Source organism: Eretmochelys imbricata, chromosome 17, assembly GCF_965152235.1.
Source record: "Eretmochelys imbricata isolate rEreImb1 chromosome 17, rEreImb1.hap1, whole genome shotgun sequence".
Classification (NCBI taxonomy): Eukaryota; Metazoa; Chordata; order Testudines; family Cheloniidae; genus Eretmochelys; species Eretmochelys imbricata.
This window is the reverse complement of record NC_135588.1, coordinates 3,370,819-3,387,066: the sequence shown is the minus strand read 5'-3', so window position 1 is coordinate 3,387,066 and position 16,248 is coordinate 3,370,819. Positions and strand designations below refer to the sequence as shown.

The window sequence follows — 16,248 nt, the reverse complement described above, 5'->3', positions numbered from 1 at the left end:
TTACAAGTTTGCCTGGTTCATTGCAGCAAACAGGGTAACGATATACTGGTCAGGGCAGCTTTGGGATGCTAGTAGCAGCTTGGTTCCCTGTGCCTTTGTGACCCTCAGGAATGAGCTATCAGCTAAAATTGCTACTAACTGTGAAAAATAGTGCCAGTATTCACTGCCATTGCTCTCTACTTGTACCCATGGAATAGGGTCCAAAAATGTATGGGTTCATGTATAGAAAATAGGCCCCATCCTCTATGCCAGGCCGTACTCAACATGGCTGGCGCTGGAGAGGAGTACTGTGGTGAGGTACTCGAAAGCTGAACTGTCAGTCAGCATTAAAGTATTTGTGGGAATAAGAGAAGGGAGTTTTGGAACTCCCATCTTTCCCATTCCGTTGGAACTGTAAATTTAATGGTGCATCTGTCTTTTTTTTATCAGCAACTTCTGGTGTGGTGGCCTTGAGAGGTACCTCCTTTACACACGCAGAATGCCTGACCTTGGTGAGGAGAAGGAAGAGGGCTAGGGAGGATGTGTTCAGCGAGATCCTGCAAGCCAGAGGTTCATTGGACTGAACAAAGGTCTTGGAGGGCCAGTATGACCAAGAGCATGAGAAGGACAGAGAGGATAGGCAAAAGGCCCAGGCGTGCCAGAAGGACAAGTAGTGGAAAATGCACTGTGACGTAATGGGTCTTCACAGACAGTAAACACAAGAGGTGCAGACCCTGGCTCACTTACAGGTCCAAAAATCCTAGACTCATCAGCCTTTGCACTGTTTGGAGAACTCAGTGCTTCTGCTCCCTACACCCCTAAGATAACATGTGGCATCATGGACCACTTGCTTACCCCTACCAGTCTACTCAAGAGGAACAACAAGGAAAATGCAGCTTCATATAGAGAGACGTGTGAAAACCACAGATTGGTGCATGCGAAGCCGCAACTGACTACATTGAACTACCTTTTTGTTTACACAAATGGACGTAAATGTTGACTTCCTTTTCAACCAGAATTTTAAAAGTTTTGCCCCATTAAGTTATAAGTTTGTATAATGTATGTATATGTTTGTACTCTGATTTTATGCACCTAATTTTTTCACTCAAATTATGTTTATTAATTCACAACAAGTATTATGAAATGCTTAATGGCAGTCAAGAAAGCCAACTACTTAAAATGCACCACAGAATTCGTGACGTCAGTAAAACATGCAGCCATATTTATAAATGTACAGTATGCACAACTCAATTCATAGTAACAGGCAAAGCCCCAGGCCCAACAGTATTTATAACTTGAAGGAGGCACAACACAATATATATTAGCAGTCAAACACCCCCACCCCAAATATGTTGTTTAAATTACATGAGACAGATGCCAGAGAACACTACAGTGGCTGACTGTGAAGCATCCCTCAAGTACATAGTTCCACACTGGGTTCTTCTAATAGCACTGGTGTCTGACCGTTCAAATTCAGAAGGGAGATGTTCCACCTTACCCTCACCCTGGTGGCAGTTTTTCTCCCTTTTTCTCACATACATTATGCAGCACACAACATGTAAATATAACCATTAGGATGTTTTTCTTGCTGTGTTCTAATCTAGTGAGTAAACAATGCCAGCAACCCTTCAGTGTACCAGAAGCACATTCCATAGACATTCTGCATCTGCTGAGCTGAAACTTGAATCTTTCCTTGGTGCCGTCCAGATGGCCAGTATACGTCTTGATGAGTAAGTGGAAGGCTGGGTCTTAGAGAATCGCTGTTGGCATTTCCACATCTCCAGTGTTAATCCACTGCTCAGGAAAGGCTGACCCTAAATGCAACTTCTTGAACAGTCCTATGTTCTTAAAGATGCAGGTGTCTTGCACCTACCCTGACCAACCTACATTGATATCAGTGACTCAACCCCTGTGATCCACTAGCACTTACTTTTCCATGGTTATATATCCTTTTTTGTTGATGTACTCAGTAGCAAGGTTGGCTGGTGCCAAAATAGGGAGATCTGTTCCATCTGTCTCCCCACAGCAGTTCAGGAACCCCATAGTTGCAAATCCATTCACTATTCCTTGCCTTCCACTTATCATAGCCTGGCATAGCTGGAGGCAATTAATGACCTTACACGCTTGCATGACAGTGGCCCGCACTGTAGATTTTCCAACTCCAGAATGATTTCCCCCGACTAGTAGCAGTCTGGCTTTTGCAAGCTTCCAGGTCGTGGTTGTCACTTGTTTCTCCACTGTCAATATAGGCCTTATTTTGCTATCTCTGCGTTGAAGGGCTGGGGCAAGATCAGCATACAAATACAGGACTGTGACTCTTTGCATCTGAAAGTTCTGCAGCCACTGTTCGTCGTCCCAAACATGCATTACAATGTGCTTCCACCCGTAAATGCTTGTTTCTCAGCACCAGAATTAGTGCTCCGCCATCTGCAGCTGCTCCATGAATGCCACCAGCAACCTGGGATTTTTTTCACTAAATCCATCAACAAACTCTTCTTGACAATATCCTCGTATTCCCCATTGTGATCCCATTGTTTCAGTACTTCCTGCAGGTCTACAAATACAGGAGAATCATTTGTCGTGTTAGCAGTGTTCATGTTAATAGTGCTGAGCTCTCTGGGCCCCATGCGTCCGGCAAAGATGGCAGAGGCTGAAAAGCACAATGTGGAATTTTTGAAAAATGTCTTGAAAATTATGGAATGTGGAAGATATTATAGGGTGGAAAAAATTGCATGCTGGGTATTTGACCCCATCTCCCAAAAATCCCTGGGCGAATCCTTGCTATCCCACAAAACTGAAAATATCCTGAAAGGGATTGTGCCAGATGGCAGTGCATGGCACACTGGGATAACCCTACCCATGGTGCACCATGCTTTATATCCATGCAAGCACTCCTGGTGAGTACGTAAATTGCCGATGCAATCAGCCAAATATGCACATGCACAGGTGAAGTACAAACTTCAGTGGCTGTATTATGATGTAAATTGTGTGGGCCAAAGCTTGTGGAGTAGACATGGTCTCCATTCTCCACCTGTTGGATCACCTTGACCTGGATTACTCGTGACACTATTTCTGCAACTTTTTTTTTCCTTTTCTCTTCTCTAGCCTCTTCTCTTACTCCTAATTTTGACAATAATAAAATATAGCTTTTCAGCTTGAGAACTTGAAAGTTGGCATGTTTCTAATTCACAATGAGGAAGTCACTGGAAAAAAACAAATGACTGAGCATTTTCACATGTACAATGTGAAGTTTCTAAAGTTGTTGATGTTGCCATGGAGTCTGAACACCATTGGGGAGTTAGAGGATAGTCATGCCTCTCTTCTCTACGCCACTCCTTTCCGACACTCTCAACTTGAGACTCGCAGATTCTGTTCCCCTAATAAAACTCGCATCTTTGCATGCCATTGCTCAACCAACAGAGACAAGATGTGCTGCCTGTAAGTTTTCACACATGATTTTGGTTTTTTTGCTTATTTTCTTTTTTGTTTTCCTGTTGCCTTGAAGGAATGTGGTCAAATTAAATATACATTTTTAATTTACTACAAATGGAAATTTAAAAATTATAATTTTTCCCCATTTATGCTGTTTGTTACACCATGATTTCACTTAGCTGAGGTACTAAATGGAGACTATTCGCTTCCCTTTGATAAGTCAGTTTGTGGTCAGGTTTAATTTGCATTTTGTCAGACCATTGCCTCATGTGCATCTCTAGCACAATACAATATTTGAGTTGCCAAAGCTATCATGTAATGTCTACCTAGCTTTTTAAATATTTGGGGGTTTTAAAAAAATTAATTTTATGTTTTATGGAAGTTTGTTTTCAAAAACCCAAATCTGGCCCAGGAAGCATCCCTTGGATTCAACTTTAAGTCTTGTTTAGACACCCACAAATCAGGAAACACAGGAAAGCATTCAAGGATTTTATATCTCAGTTGTACCCTCACACATGTGTGGATTAAAGTAGTGCTTAAAAGCATGATCACTTTCTCATTTTTTTCCTGCTATGTTAAATACTCATAACACTCAATGTGTAATATTGTGCAAGACTAAAGATACATACTGCATGAAACACACTTGTCAAACAGGATGGAACAACATACTACAGATACACTATTGGGCAACAGAGTGGTACTAAGGGAAAAAAGGCTGGCATGTGTATGTGTTTTGTATTTAAATAACAAGTAAGACTGTAGAGACTATATAAGAATACTGAGGTTAGTTCATGGCAGCTTATGTTGCTAAGCAGATGGGCTGCTGAATTTTCTCAGCTGGAATTTTTTCAAGGTGTGTGCCTTAATTATCACTTTAATCCAAGAACAGAGTACAGAGGTCACAAGTGCATGCATAACCATGTCCAGGTCTTCTCCTCCAGATGGGGGCAGGCTCTTCTAGCTAGTTGCAGATGAAAGTGGGTAGTTTTTTGTTGCCATAGCTATTTGGATATCCAGTAGCAATAAGAATTTCCAAGACTGCTGACTGATTTAAATGATCTTCAGGCAGGTTCTTGGTAATGGAGGATGTTTTTTTGTTTTGTTTTCTTTAAAAAAGGCTAGTTCTTCAAAGCTTCTTCCTACAAGCATTGCCTCAATCTTGGGTGGGTTCTGTGTAAACTAGATACCTTTTAGTTTGTGCCAGCAGCATCTACGCAGGGCATTAAGAGTACAACGCTTCGGAGCACTCTGCAATTCACATCCCTGTAGTCCATACTGGAGTGGAGTGTAGACATAAACTGAGACTGCTAACAAGGCTGCCATTTTTAATGATGGCTTTTATGCGCGCCTGCCTACCTAAGAACTAAGGCTGCCAAGCTGCCATTCAATAGTAATAACTTCTTGTAGGGTCCAATAGAACTGGTGACATAGTGAATATTGAGCCATCTGGCCTCAAGGTTCACTTAATAAGGACGTACGGAACCATTCATATCCATTTAAAAAAAAAAGTTCCCAAAGAAAAGAGGTGAATTTAGCTCATTACACCTTATCCTAAGGTAATTATCACGATACAGCTTGGCTATATAAGAACTCCTTTAGTATCTTTAAGTGACCTGTTTAAAAAGTAGAATCTTTCTAATTAAATTGGTGACTGTTAAAAGGATGTACTCTGACAATATAATTCTCAAATCCTTTTGTAGCTAATGCTGACCCCTCTGTTTTTGAGCCCATTTAAGAACAGCTAGCAGGATTCAAACTAGAGCAACCTATTGAATAAATGTATTGTGTGCGTGGGGAAGCTTTTACTGGTAATGGTTGTTTTCCTTAGGTGACTGTGGTTATAATGTGTTGGAAGTACATCTGGTACTTCATTGCTTATCAGTGTTCTTTTTTTCCTTTTAGGCGGTTTCCTAGAAACATGATTGCTTGCTGGTGTTGATCTCACAGTTTGTGAAGACTCCTTCTCTGATAATGTCAAGTTCGGGCTACCCTCCTAACCAAGGAGCATTCAGCACAGAACAGAGTCGTTATCCTACTCACTCTGTCCAGTACACCTTCCCTAACGCGCGACATCAGCAGGTAAGGAGCAGATACCATGCAGATTACAATCTGAACCTGTCATTCGGGTATTTTGCTCATGCCAAATGTGTATTTTTACCTACTTAATCCTAGGTCAAAGATGTTTTGAAAAACAATGAAATTTCAGAGTATTGAACCTAATTAAAACTGATGAGGGGAATTTACATACTTATGCTCTGTCTTCCTTTGATGGAATTTGGCCAGTGCACCAAGGTTAATACCTCTAATTAAACAAAATGTGGGATATGGTTTGAAATGTTTCTGGCCATATTTAGATGCCTTATGTAAAAGGTGTCCCTTCCAGCGTTATATTGCTTCCTAACTCCCTAACGAGATATTGATTCACAGGAGTTTGAGTTTATCCTTACTTCCTGCAGCACTGTGGTTTGTGAAATCTGGTGAGATCCCAGCCCAAGGTGGTAAGACTGTTATGATGACGTTGTAGTAGTCTACCAAAATATTAAAACCATGCAGGCATCCTAAGTGAAATGTTCAAATTGTCAGTTATATGCTACTTCCTATTTTCAATTCTGTAAATCCCCTCAAGAAAAATGTTATATGTTTCAGTGTTTAGTTAGTTTCTTAGTGTACGAAGAGAGTGGAGTAGCAATATATATTTGGCAAATAGAGAACCTTCTCTCTAAAATAAGGCAGTCTTTTTTGATTCTCACTTCCTCTGGTTTTATTTTTAATGTTGAAAACTCAAATGTAAATATGTGTAAACCAGAGTGGAGTGACAGAGGACACATTTTGACCACTGAGCAATGCTGCTGCCAATTTTGGCTTGCTAAATAGTTGGTCAAAATTTTTTTTTGCTGAAAACCTTAGATTTTATAAACTGCACACTTCTGTTTGTTGGCTTGGCTCTCTTAAGATAAAATCAAGAAGATTTAAATGTCTTTTGAATATAGTACCATATATTGTGAAATTAATACAACTTTTCTATTTTTGTGGTTGGTTTTGTCCTAACTGGAACACACAATCCCTGAGGAACTAATTGAAAATTATGTTCTTTTTTTAGTCTTACTTTTAATCTAGTAATGCTTAATTACTAGGCTAGGTGTAGCCAACATAGACGAAAGGCTGGATTTGGAATGGAAACACTAATTTTCCAACAGTGTGCAAAGATGACTTGTATAATCTTTGACAAATCTAATAACGTTTTCTGAGTTAAAAAGTGACCTGTCAAATGCTGTGACAGAATGGTTCCTACAAGTGCCATAGGAGGTCAGTCTCAGGAATGGAGGGAGTCTCTCTACTGTGGGGCCCCGGAGCTCTCCATGAGAACTTACCATTGCCTAGCTCCTCCTCTTCCTTCCCTCTAAGAACCCTAGATCCCTGGGTAGGTCAGAGCAATACTTAGTACACCTGGATGTGTGTGTGGGGAGTAATGGTGGGTTTACAATACTACTATCCCACTGATTCCCCCACCCCATCCCCAATCATTGAGGGGTAGCAGGAGCCAAACTGGCCCTTCGGACAAGTTATTCAACTTGGGGCAGCTCTAGCTTGTGTCCATGAATAGCGGTCTACAAAGTGCTGTTCTGCTTGCTAGGATTACCAAGATGAACTGCACTCTGGTCTTGCCCTCACTCATCCCCAACCTGCCCTAGAATGTCCCCATGCCTGGTTGGCTAGGAAGGACTGGTGTAGGGCTGGCCATATTAGGGTTCCCTTACACTAGGGAAATCCTTAGCGGCTGCCTTAATGTAGCTTTGGGTCCGTGTTGCACCACTGGAGTAACGCAAAGGGGACTCGAGGGATTGAAGATCTGGCCTCCTATGTGCTCTTTGATCACTGGTGCTGAGTAGGATAAATCTTCTGGCTAATGAGGTGGTTGATGAGTTGTTGAGGGTTATTTTGCATGTTAAGAGTTAGTGTTCATTGCGTTTTAAAGAAAATGGAAATCTATAAAAAGACCCTGTTAGAATAAATGTTGTTTAGATTAGTGTCTCCTAGACCTCCCTTTGATTGTAAACTCCATGGGTCGCTTCTGTATCCTACTGAATCTAATATCACATTTCAAAATATCTTGAGCTGCATTTGAAACCTTAAACTTCAGCTCTTATGAAAGGATCTTCAAAAATGGAGAAGTTGTGTGGTAACTGGACAGTTTAAAGCCACTTGTATGTTGAGTTCTGATATTTCAGTGGATAGTATTCTGTACTCATGATATAATATTGGGGATATAAAACTTTTTTTTCTAATCATGTCTGAAACAATGGTTTTAAAAGTTCACTGGTCCTGAGAATATGGGTACTGCATCTTTGCAACTGTTCCCATGTGATTGTAGCAGCTAATCTCCCATGAACAACTGGAGCTAGATATTAATGTCATACCATTTGCAAGTTGTGATTCCAAGCTTTCATATGGCACAGAGCTTTCACTTCTCATAATCTCGGAGTTTAAATCTGTGTCAAGCTTTGGTTAACAAAGCTCTTCTGGCACTTGTCCAGGACTGAGCATATTGAGTCCTGGAGCTCAGTCCTGGTCTAATTCAGTCACCATATGTGTCTGCTAGGGTATAGATGCAATCATTTTTCCCTAGACAGGTCTGAATATATTCACTAGGAATGAATATGTGAATTTCATTCTTATTTCCTTTATATTCTCCCCATTCCCAGACCACCTCTTTTTTTGGGCTCCAAATTACTTTGCAGTTCCTGAGATGACTGTGATAGTGGATTTTATGACTCTATTTCTCTAATCTGTTTTTTTTGGAGTTCCAAAAAATGTCTGTAAAAGAAACTTCCCATTTTAAGACTTAGATGTTGGCTTGAAGCAAAGCTGTGATAATCCGGTCTTGATTTGCAAGAATTCTTCAGAAACCATGATTCCTTCATCTCCTGAGTACTTTGGCTCAGTGTCATAGCTTTTGAATTTTCATTCTTGCTTAAATATCAGGACTGTTTTTCGTTTAGGAGTTTGCAGTTCCTGATTATCGTTCTTCTCATCTGGAAGTCAGTCAGGCAACTCAACTCTTGCAGCAGCAGCAGCAGCAGCAGCAGCAGCAGCAACTTCGTCGACGGCCTTCCTTACTTTCTGAATTTCACCCAGGCTCTGACAGGTAAGGGCATTCTATTTAGATACAAGAGAAATCTGTTACGAGTTGAACCAGACTTTATAAAAGGTATATATTCATAATTAAAAAGTATGCTTCCACAGTTCTTGCTTAAGGACTTAGCTTTATTAAGCACAGGGTTCTCCATTAACTAACCGTATTGGTCTGTGTACGGTATTTGACAATATTTTAGATTTGCCTTGTTTAAAACCCATTGCACAACTCCCCAGCCCACTTGGCTTAAATAAGATGTTTGTTTCCTAGATAGGAAGTGACACCTGTGCTTCACTCCCCCCCCCCCCCCCCCCAACCTCTCCCAACAACTTTTATAGCAAGCAATGAGAACCCTCGTGCATATCACAAACTAGTTCTTCAGAAATATTTTGGCCATAAGTGTGTAACGTTTGTTTCTTTGAGATACAGTGACAAGTGAAGTTATACAGCAAAATTAAAGAATCATCACAGTGTGAATATTATCCATCATGTTTCCTAGATTTCACTGGGATAAAATTCATACACTTGAATATTCAGCAGAGGGTATTTGTCTGTCTAGGTAAGTAAGAAGCAGCAGAGCTAGTTGGGTTGTTTCGTTTGTCATAACAGTATAAAATACTTAAATGTGGTGCAAAAATGCAAGCAATTGGTGGTGATTTTTGGCAACAAAGGAATAAAACAATTTACATCACTTGACATAGTTCAGAGTCAAATGTTCTTGGGACTGTTTTGCAAGTTTGTTTATTAAACCAGTCCTGCTTGTATGGTAAATAGATATGACTACTGTTTTGGCTCCAGCAGATTAATACTGCAGTGCTATAGTTGGCTGTTACTGTCATGAAAGCTGCTGTCTTTCTTTTTTTAAATAAAAAATAGTTTGCTTTATATCAACTAAATATGCTTTGCATTGATGTAACTTAAGGCAGTAAATGCCAGCTAAATACTGATTAATGTTTATTAAATAATTGTATTTAACCGGATTTTCAACTAAGAGGTATGCAGTGTGCTTTAAATAGCAGACTTGAAAATAATCATAAAGATTAATTCAGCCACAGATCTCAATGAAATTTTAATAATCTGAATACATTTTAGATACTGGGAATGCCCAATTGTGTAGGGGAAAGTTTAAGTATTGTGATTGTTTTGCTCTCTCATTGGTATAATCACATTCCGATGCACAGAGGTATGCATATGATACTCCTTGCAGTGAGGTGAAATTGTACTCCTGCCTTGCACTTACACTACTTCAAATGCAGTGTTGTTGCTCATGGCTCACTCTGATCACAGATCAGAAGTGGTCTGTGCTGATCATTACTCTGGTGATAGTTAGGGTGTAAAATAAATGAATAGCTCCCCAACTCTGGATGCTAAATTGGAATATTCCCAGAAATAATTCCCAAATACTGGGTCTGAGGTTAACTAGTTGTCTTCATCTTGCAATTTATGAAGAAGACAGCTGGATTTGGTTTAGTGCCATCAAAGTACCAGAGTGCTTTGATAACCTACAGCAGGTAAAAGGACAAAAAACTGTTCTCAAATTGTGAAAAGCTCATTCACCAGTTTTGGCAAAATACAGAAAGCTACTGTCATTTCTTCTAATGAAATCTTCTGAGAAGGTGGTGAAGCATATGAGATATCTTATTGACATCCTATGTAATTCACTGCAAAGAGGCTAGTGATGCTGCTATTTTGCTTTGGAAAAAAATGAGTGGGAAGAGCCACCAAATCACTTCCCAGCCCCCAACATAGATGGTAGAGCACTACTGACAAGTACTTGAACTTGAGAGTGTGGTGTAGACCAAGTTCCAAATAACTTCAATTTCTAATTAAGATACTTTTTATATGTATTTGAAATTTCTTCAGAAGAAAAATAATTAATTGAACTACTGTGCTTTTGCATAATTCTGTGGAATGCAATACTAAACTTACTGATGTGAAGGCTTTTTGGTGCTCTTTCTTGACCCAAACCTGTTTTCTGATATACTTGTAGTAATGGCATAAGTTTCATGGCCTGCTGTGAAGTGATGGGCATTTAAAATAGTACCTTTGTGGGCTTTAATTAACTTTCAGTCAAAATCCATTTTAAAAATAAAAGCCAATTTTCTGCAACATATCACTTAAAAACTTTTGTCCTTCTCACTATTTAGAAAGAGTTTTGTGACACTCTTCCCTATAGTCTTGGAAATGGGACACAACCATTAAATAATGCACCATATAGAGTTTTTTTGATAGATATATATTTTTAATTTAATTGCTTTTACAATCTCTTTTGTTCCTTAGGCCTCAAGAAAGGAGAACTGGCTATGAGCAGCAATTTCACCCAGGTCCGTCACAGACTGATCATGATTCATTGGAATCTAAGCGACCACGTCTTGAACAAGTTTCGGATTCCCATTTTCAGCGTGTTAGTGCTGCTGCTGTCCTGCCTTTAGTACATCCTCTACAGGAGGGATTACGATCTGCAGATATTAAGAAGGTAAAGACAGTTTTTGTTGCAATATTGAAGGTGTGCCTTAATATGTTAAATTGATTAGATGACTATTTTAAAGATTGTTGTGGCTGAAAATAGTATTAACTTAAAAACTGTATCAAGTTACACCATTTCTGTGATGAGCATTTGAATATTGACTGCTCACTATTTAGAAACATGTTTTGTTCACAAGTATAGTTGCAAGTTATAGTAGTGTGCTCACTAGCTATGTGTTGGAGTAGTAAAAAACCATCCCAGTAAGTTGCATAATATGCTTGAAGGTTAATTGTTTCTTGTACAGAATGTTGGAACACTTAACTTATAGCTGCCACTTGAGTTTAATTTAAAAAAACATCGCTTCAGCAATATTATGTAGGCTTCTGTTGAAAAAGTATTAGTGCAGTGATCTCTGCTCCAGTCTTAAACCGCCAGCAGATGGTGATAGACAAAACAGCTGAAATGCCTTTCCCTCTGCAAATCTCCAAGACACTTCCTTGTATTTGAAAATATAATAGGCGTAGAATGCAGCCTATTTATTTAATTGAAAAGTGTTGCCCTTCTGTGACTTTGCATGAAAGACTTTGAGAGGCAGATTTGCCCAGTGAGTGCCGGATTGGGGCTCAGTACCCCTATTCTTTTATTCTTGGCTTTGCCACTATTCTGCAAGTCACTAAACCTCTCTTTGCCTCTGTCTCCCCTCACACCATATGACATGTCTGCTTGGATTGTAAGCTCGTTAGGTGGATGGTATCTAATGTGTTTGTGCACATGGAGCCCCACTCTGGATTGGGTCTCTAGACTCTACCATAAAGCAAATAATAAATAATGTAAACCTCTTACTTTAACAACCTTAAGATTTTTTCCATCTTTCACAGTGGAAATAGGTCTCTGCATTGATCCAGAATAACACGGTTCATGATAGGTAATACAAAGGACTACCTTTCCCTGTATGAGTAAGAGTTCCTTTTTTGCAGAAAATATTGGGAGTAACCTGACTACAGTATCTTATCTCCTTCATCTGACAGTTTAACCATGTTAAGGAGAAGATAGTATTCTCTGCTAGCTAGAGCAAGGGATTGTAAATCAGGTGACTGGAGTTCTGTTTCTGACTGTGCCATTGACTTGCTCAAGGTTACCCAGCAAGTCACTTAGCCTCTTTGTACCTAAATTTTTCCCATCTGTAAAATGATGCAACCTACCTATCAAGTGTTAAGGTTTAATGAATGAGATGCTTTAATCCCTAGCTGGAAGGTTCTATAAAGTATAATTGGTGAAGTATTTCTCTAGATTGAGCATGACTTACAAAAAATGGCCAAGATTTAAAAATGTGTGTGCCTAAAATTAAGCCTGGTCTACACACTCAGATTGCACTAACTAAATCTGTTTCTAAGTCAGTCTAGTTAAATTTATGTGGTTCCCCTCTGTGGATGCTCTTAAATTAGATAAAGCTTGGCTTCATCTGTGGTAGAAATGTGAGTTAAGCTGATGCAATTTCTGTGTGTAGCGACTAACCCCATATTTCCTAAATTTATACTTAAACTCTTAAAAAAGTGGACCGAGTTTGAAAATTGGCTTAAATGGAATATGCTAGGCGCTTCTCATTTTAGAAAATGAGGCAATTTGTTTTTATTAGGTGCCTAAGTATGGATTCAAAAGCTAATAGTTGGTACCCATTTTAAACAAATTTTGGATAGTGTATTTTTATACTGCCTTTAATTATTTACTGCGGCTTTTCATATTCTAACTATAGCACTTTTCTGTGAGCTAAAGTAGAATATTAACATGATACAGCTTCTTAATATCTTGCTCTGTTGCATTGCAAAGATAAGCTCAAAGGGGCATTGGAGGAGCCAGTCAGATGTGTACAATGTTATGTTTTCATTTAGTTATGAATAATTTTTATCCAAGTGGTGTACTGAAATACACGGTCTCAATCTTATATGCAATTTAAGGTACCTTCAGGAAATATGGAACTAAAACACTTAATTTGTTTCAGTGAGACTGGTTTGGATAAGGCATACATTTTCCAAGTTAGTCATTGGTGCATTCAAGATTTCATCATTTTTGTCTTTAAACATGTCTTCAGAGATCTACTTTTTAATGTGAATGCCTGTGAAGAGTTGAAGATGGCCCTAATGGGGACCTATACTTGTAAATGTAAATAGAAACTAAATTATTTAAGATGGATTTTAAAAGGGTGACATCATGATCTTTTGTTAATTCCAGGCTGCATGAAGTAAAAATGACAGGAAAAACTGAGTACTTTTAGAAACTTAAATTAAACTTCAGAATTATCAGTGTTAAAGTGATTCTAAGCAGTAGTGTAGATGGCTGAAAGCTCTGGTCAATTTTATCTTAATTTATACTTGGACAACTTTGTGTATTAAGATTTGAGACTACATCTGGAGATTGTAACATAACTAATTTATCTGTCTTCAAGTATTATGTAAGAAAACATGATCAAATTGTTCCTTGTTTATTTAAGGAACCAGCTTTTGGAGGCAAGCATGAAGGGCCATCTTCTCCAGTCTCTGGTCAGCCCTGTGGAGAGGACCAGAATGCATCACCTTCAAAACTGTCAAAGGAAGAGTTGATACAGAGCATGGATCGTGTAGATCGAGAAATTGCAAAAGTGGAACAGCAGATCCTTAAACTGAAGAAAAAACAAGTAAGTCAGCTACAAAGAACACCATAACCAATGCTATTTTTATTTTCAGTTGGCAGAGCACAATATTAAAGTGTTTGCAAAAAATAAATGAACTAAACTGCGTAATTACAGTTTGAGTCAAAGTTCTTGTTCTGTAAGCAATGTGTACTACATAAATGGGTTGGATGTTATAATCTAGTTCAGAGGTTCCCAAGCTTTTCTTATTGTGTACCCCCCTTCCGGATCTATCAGTTACTGACATACCCACTTCCAGATTTACCAGATGCCTACATATCCCTACCCTTCTCATCACTGATACTTGGTTTTCCTCTTAACACTATCTGTCTTTAGCCATCTGTCCCTATTTCACTGTTATGTATAGATATAGTTATAGTGTGACATATACAACCGAAAAAAAACCCTCACTAAGTTCTGAGCTCAGTTAGACTGGAGAGTTGCTGAGCAACTCAGCCCGCTCTGTATGGTGATTGGAGGTAAGGGCTGTGTACATCAGCATCTCTGCATATCTATGTTCTCATTGTTACATCTTGAAGTAAATTAACTACCATATTTTATATAACAAATTCCCACAGAGTTTTAATGCTTCATCTGAGTAGCCTATTATGAAAATGCAATAAATAAAATAATAAATCCACCATTACGTAATTTCTCCATGTACCCCCTAAAGATATCTCGCGTACTACAGTTTGGGAACCCTTGATCTACTTCATAAATGCTGGCTTTTATTTTTTTTAAACAAGATTCTTGGAAAAACTATCTAGAGATGTTAAGAGTAAAACTATTTACTTAGAAAAACATTGGTAAAATTAAATGTTAAGATCGTGACTTCATTAATCTTAAGAATGATTTTTTTTTTTTTAAACCTTACTTTTTTTAGTAAAGCAGTATATTTTAATGCAGGACTGACTTTTGTAACTATTCTGCTGTAAATTTGCTTAGATGAATAGCTATATAGTAAAAGAGCAACAACTTCAAACTAAATGCTGCATTATGCTCTTGGAGCATTTAATCAGTCTTATGAGTTCTTATTCCAGCTTGTTATACCTTAGATTAGAACAGCAAAAGAGAACTTGTCTGGTTCTCTTACAATATTTACTCACGCATTAGCACTTGTGATCTGCCTCTGTCACTTCCTTGGGTGCAAAATCAGTGACTGATCATGCAGATTTCTTGGAAATATATATTAGATCAGGACCATTAATTGAATCCCTGATTTAAAACTAAAAAAAAAATTGTACTGTAAGTTCTTAGATACTTTAAATGAACTGTAAAATTAGGACTCAATCCTGTTCTGAGTACGTGGCATTTTATAAAATGTTAAAAGCTGATTTCTTACACAACACTCTAACACAGCAAATCATGTATAAGGGGGTAGACATAGCCATTACATTGGAGGTGTATATTGATCTTTATTGTATGTTTCTGGCTTGCAGGAGGGAAGGATATTTACTGCACAAAGATTAAACTGACATTGATTCATATATAAAGGAATGTTTTGGTAAGAGAGGCAAATCACAAGAGGTTAATTGCTGTGAAAAACAAATATTGCATATATTTGGTTGTTTGATGTTACTATAACCTTTTAAACTTCTGTGTGTGTGTGTGTTCAGTAACTTTTTTCTGCCATGAAGTATGGTTTTGGATTGTCAGAATAATAATGACAGGAGTTACTTCAAATAAGGAGTTCAAAAGAATATCAGCAACCAGGATTTCAAGTACATTATTTTAATATACTGTCAGACTTTTTGGGGGAGTATTGCCTCAGCATGAAAGCTTGAGACAATTGGTATTCCTTGGCTTTAATATTTTGGTTGAAAGTTAAATATTTTTATTGGTAAACCAGAACACAGCACTATGCATTTAATTGAATCATACCTGTTTCAGTTTGACAGATGTGGGTGCACCTCAAAAAGGTTTAGTTTACAAATATTAGTGCAAAAATACTGTCTTTTTGCCACTTCTATTGGCACTAAACCCTGTTCATTCATACCTTGCAAATTAAATGATGAAATGACAGTCACAGCAAACTGTTGATCAGATGCATATTTTATCTCTGGTGACTAATTACTGGTTAGGGTAACATGGTGCGGATGGCTGATTTTCTTTCTCTCGTCTCTTAGCAACAACTTGAAGAAGAAGCTGCTAAACCTCCAGAGCCAGAGAGGCCTGTCTCCCCTCCTCCAGTGGAACAGAAACACCGCAGTATTGTCCAAATTATTTATGATGAAAATCGGGTAAGCTTGCTTCTTAGATTTGGTTGGCTGAGTATGATTCTATGTAATCTTACACATTGTGCTACATTCCTCTTTGTGCACTATTTCAGTTTTTTAAATATGCTGCAGTCGTTTCATATTTTAACCATTCCGATTATTTTTCAATCGGAACGTAGTAACTTCTTTTTTTAATGACAAATGCTTGCATGAGATTTTCATTCCAAATCTCAATGTTTTGGGCCTTGAAGGTGACAAACAAAAGCAATGAAAATGAGTCTGTGAGACCCTGATCTCTGGATTGGTGCTTTGATAACATTTTAGTGCCTCATGGAGTTTGATCTCCTGCATTGTC

General features: G+C 38.4%; 1 protein-coding gene across 13 annotated transcripts in view; it reads left to right on the top strand.

Moving 5' to 3' along the window:
- The window catches only part of NCOR1 (nuclear receptor corepressor 1), a 113,891-nt gene that overhangs the window by 19,118 nt on the left and 78,525 nt on the right, over positions 1-16,248 (top strand). For 7 of the 13 annotated variants that reach the window (XM_077836554.1, XM_077836558.1, XM_077836559.1 and 4 more), the window contains exons 2-7: positions 5,314-5,490; positions 8,412-8,557; positions 9,045-9,104; positions 10,826-11,021; positions 13,501-13,683; positions 15,804-15,917. In XM_077836554.1, the coding sequence (XP_077692680.1) occupies positions 5,383-5,490; positions 8,412-8,557; positions 9,045-9,104; positions 10,826-11,021; positions 13,501-13,683; positions 15,804-15,917 (807 nt within the window). In that variant the 5' untranslated portion in view covers positions 5,314-5,382. Of the gene's footprint in view, positions 1-3,149; positions 3,418-5,313; positions 5,491-8,411; positions 8,558-9,044; positions 9,105-10,825; positions 11,022-13,500; positions 13,684-15,803; positions 15,918-16,248 lie in introns of those variants that run through there. The other 6 variants (XM_077836563.1, XM_077836562.1, XM_077836565.1 and 3 more) reach the window with 2 other exon arrangements.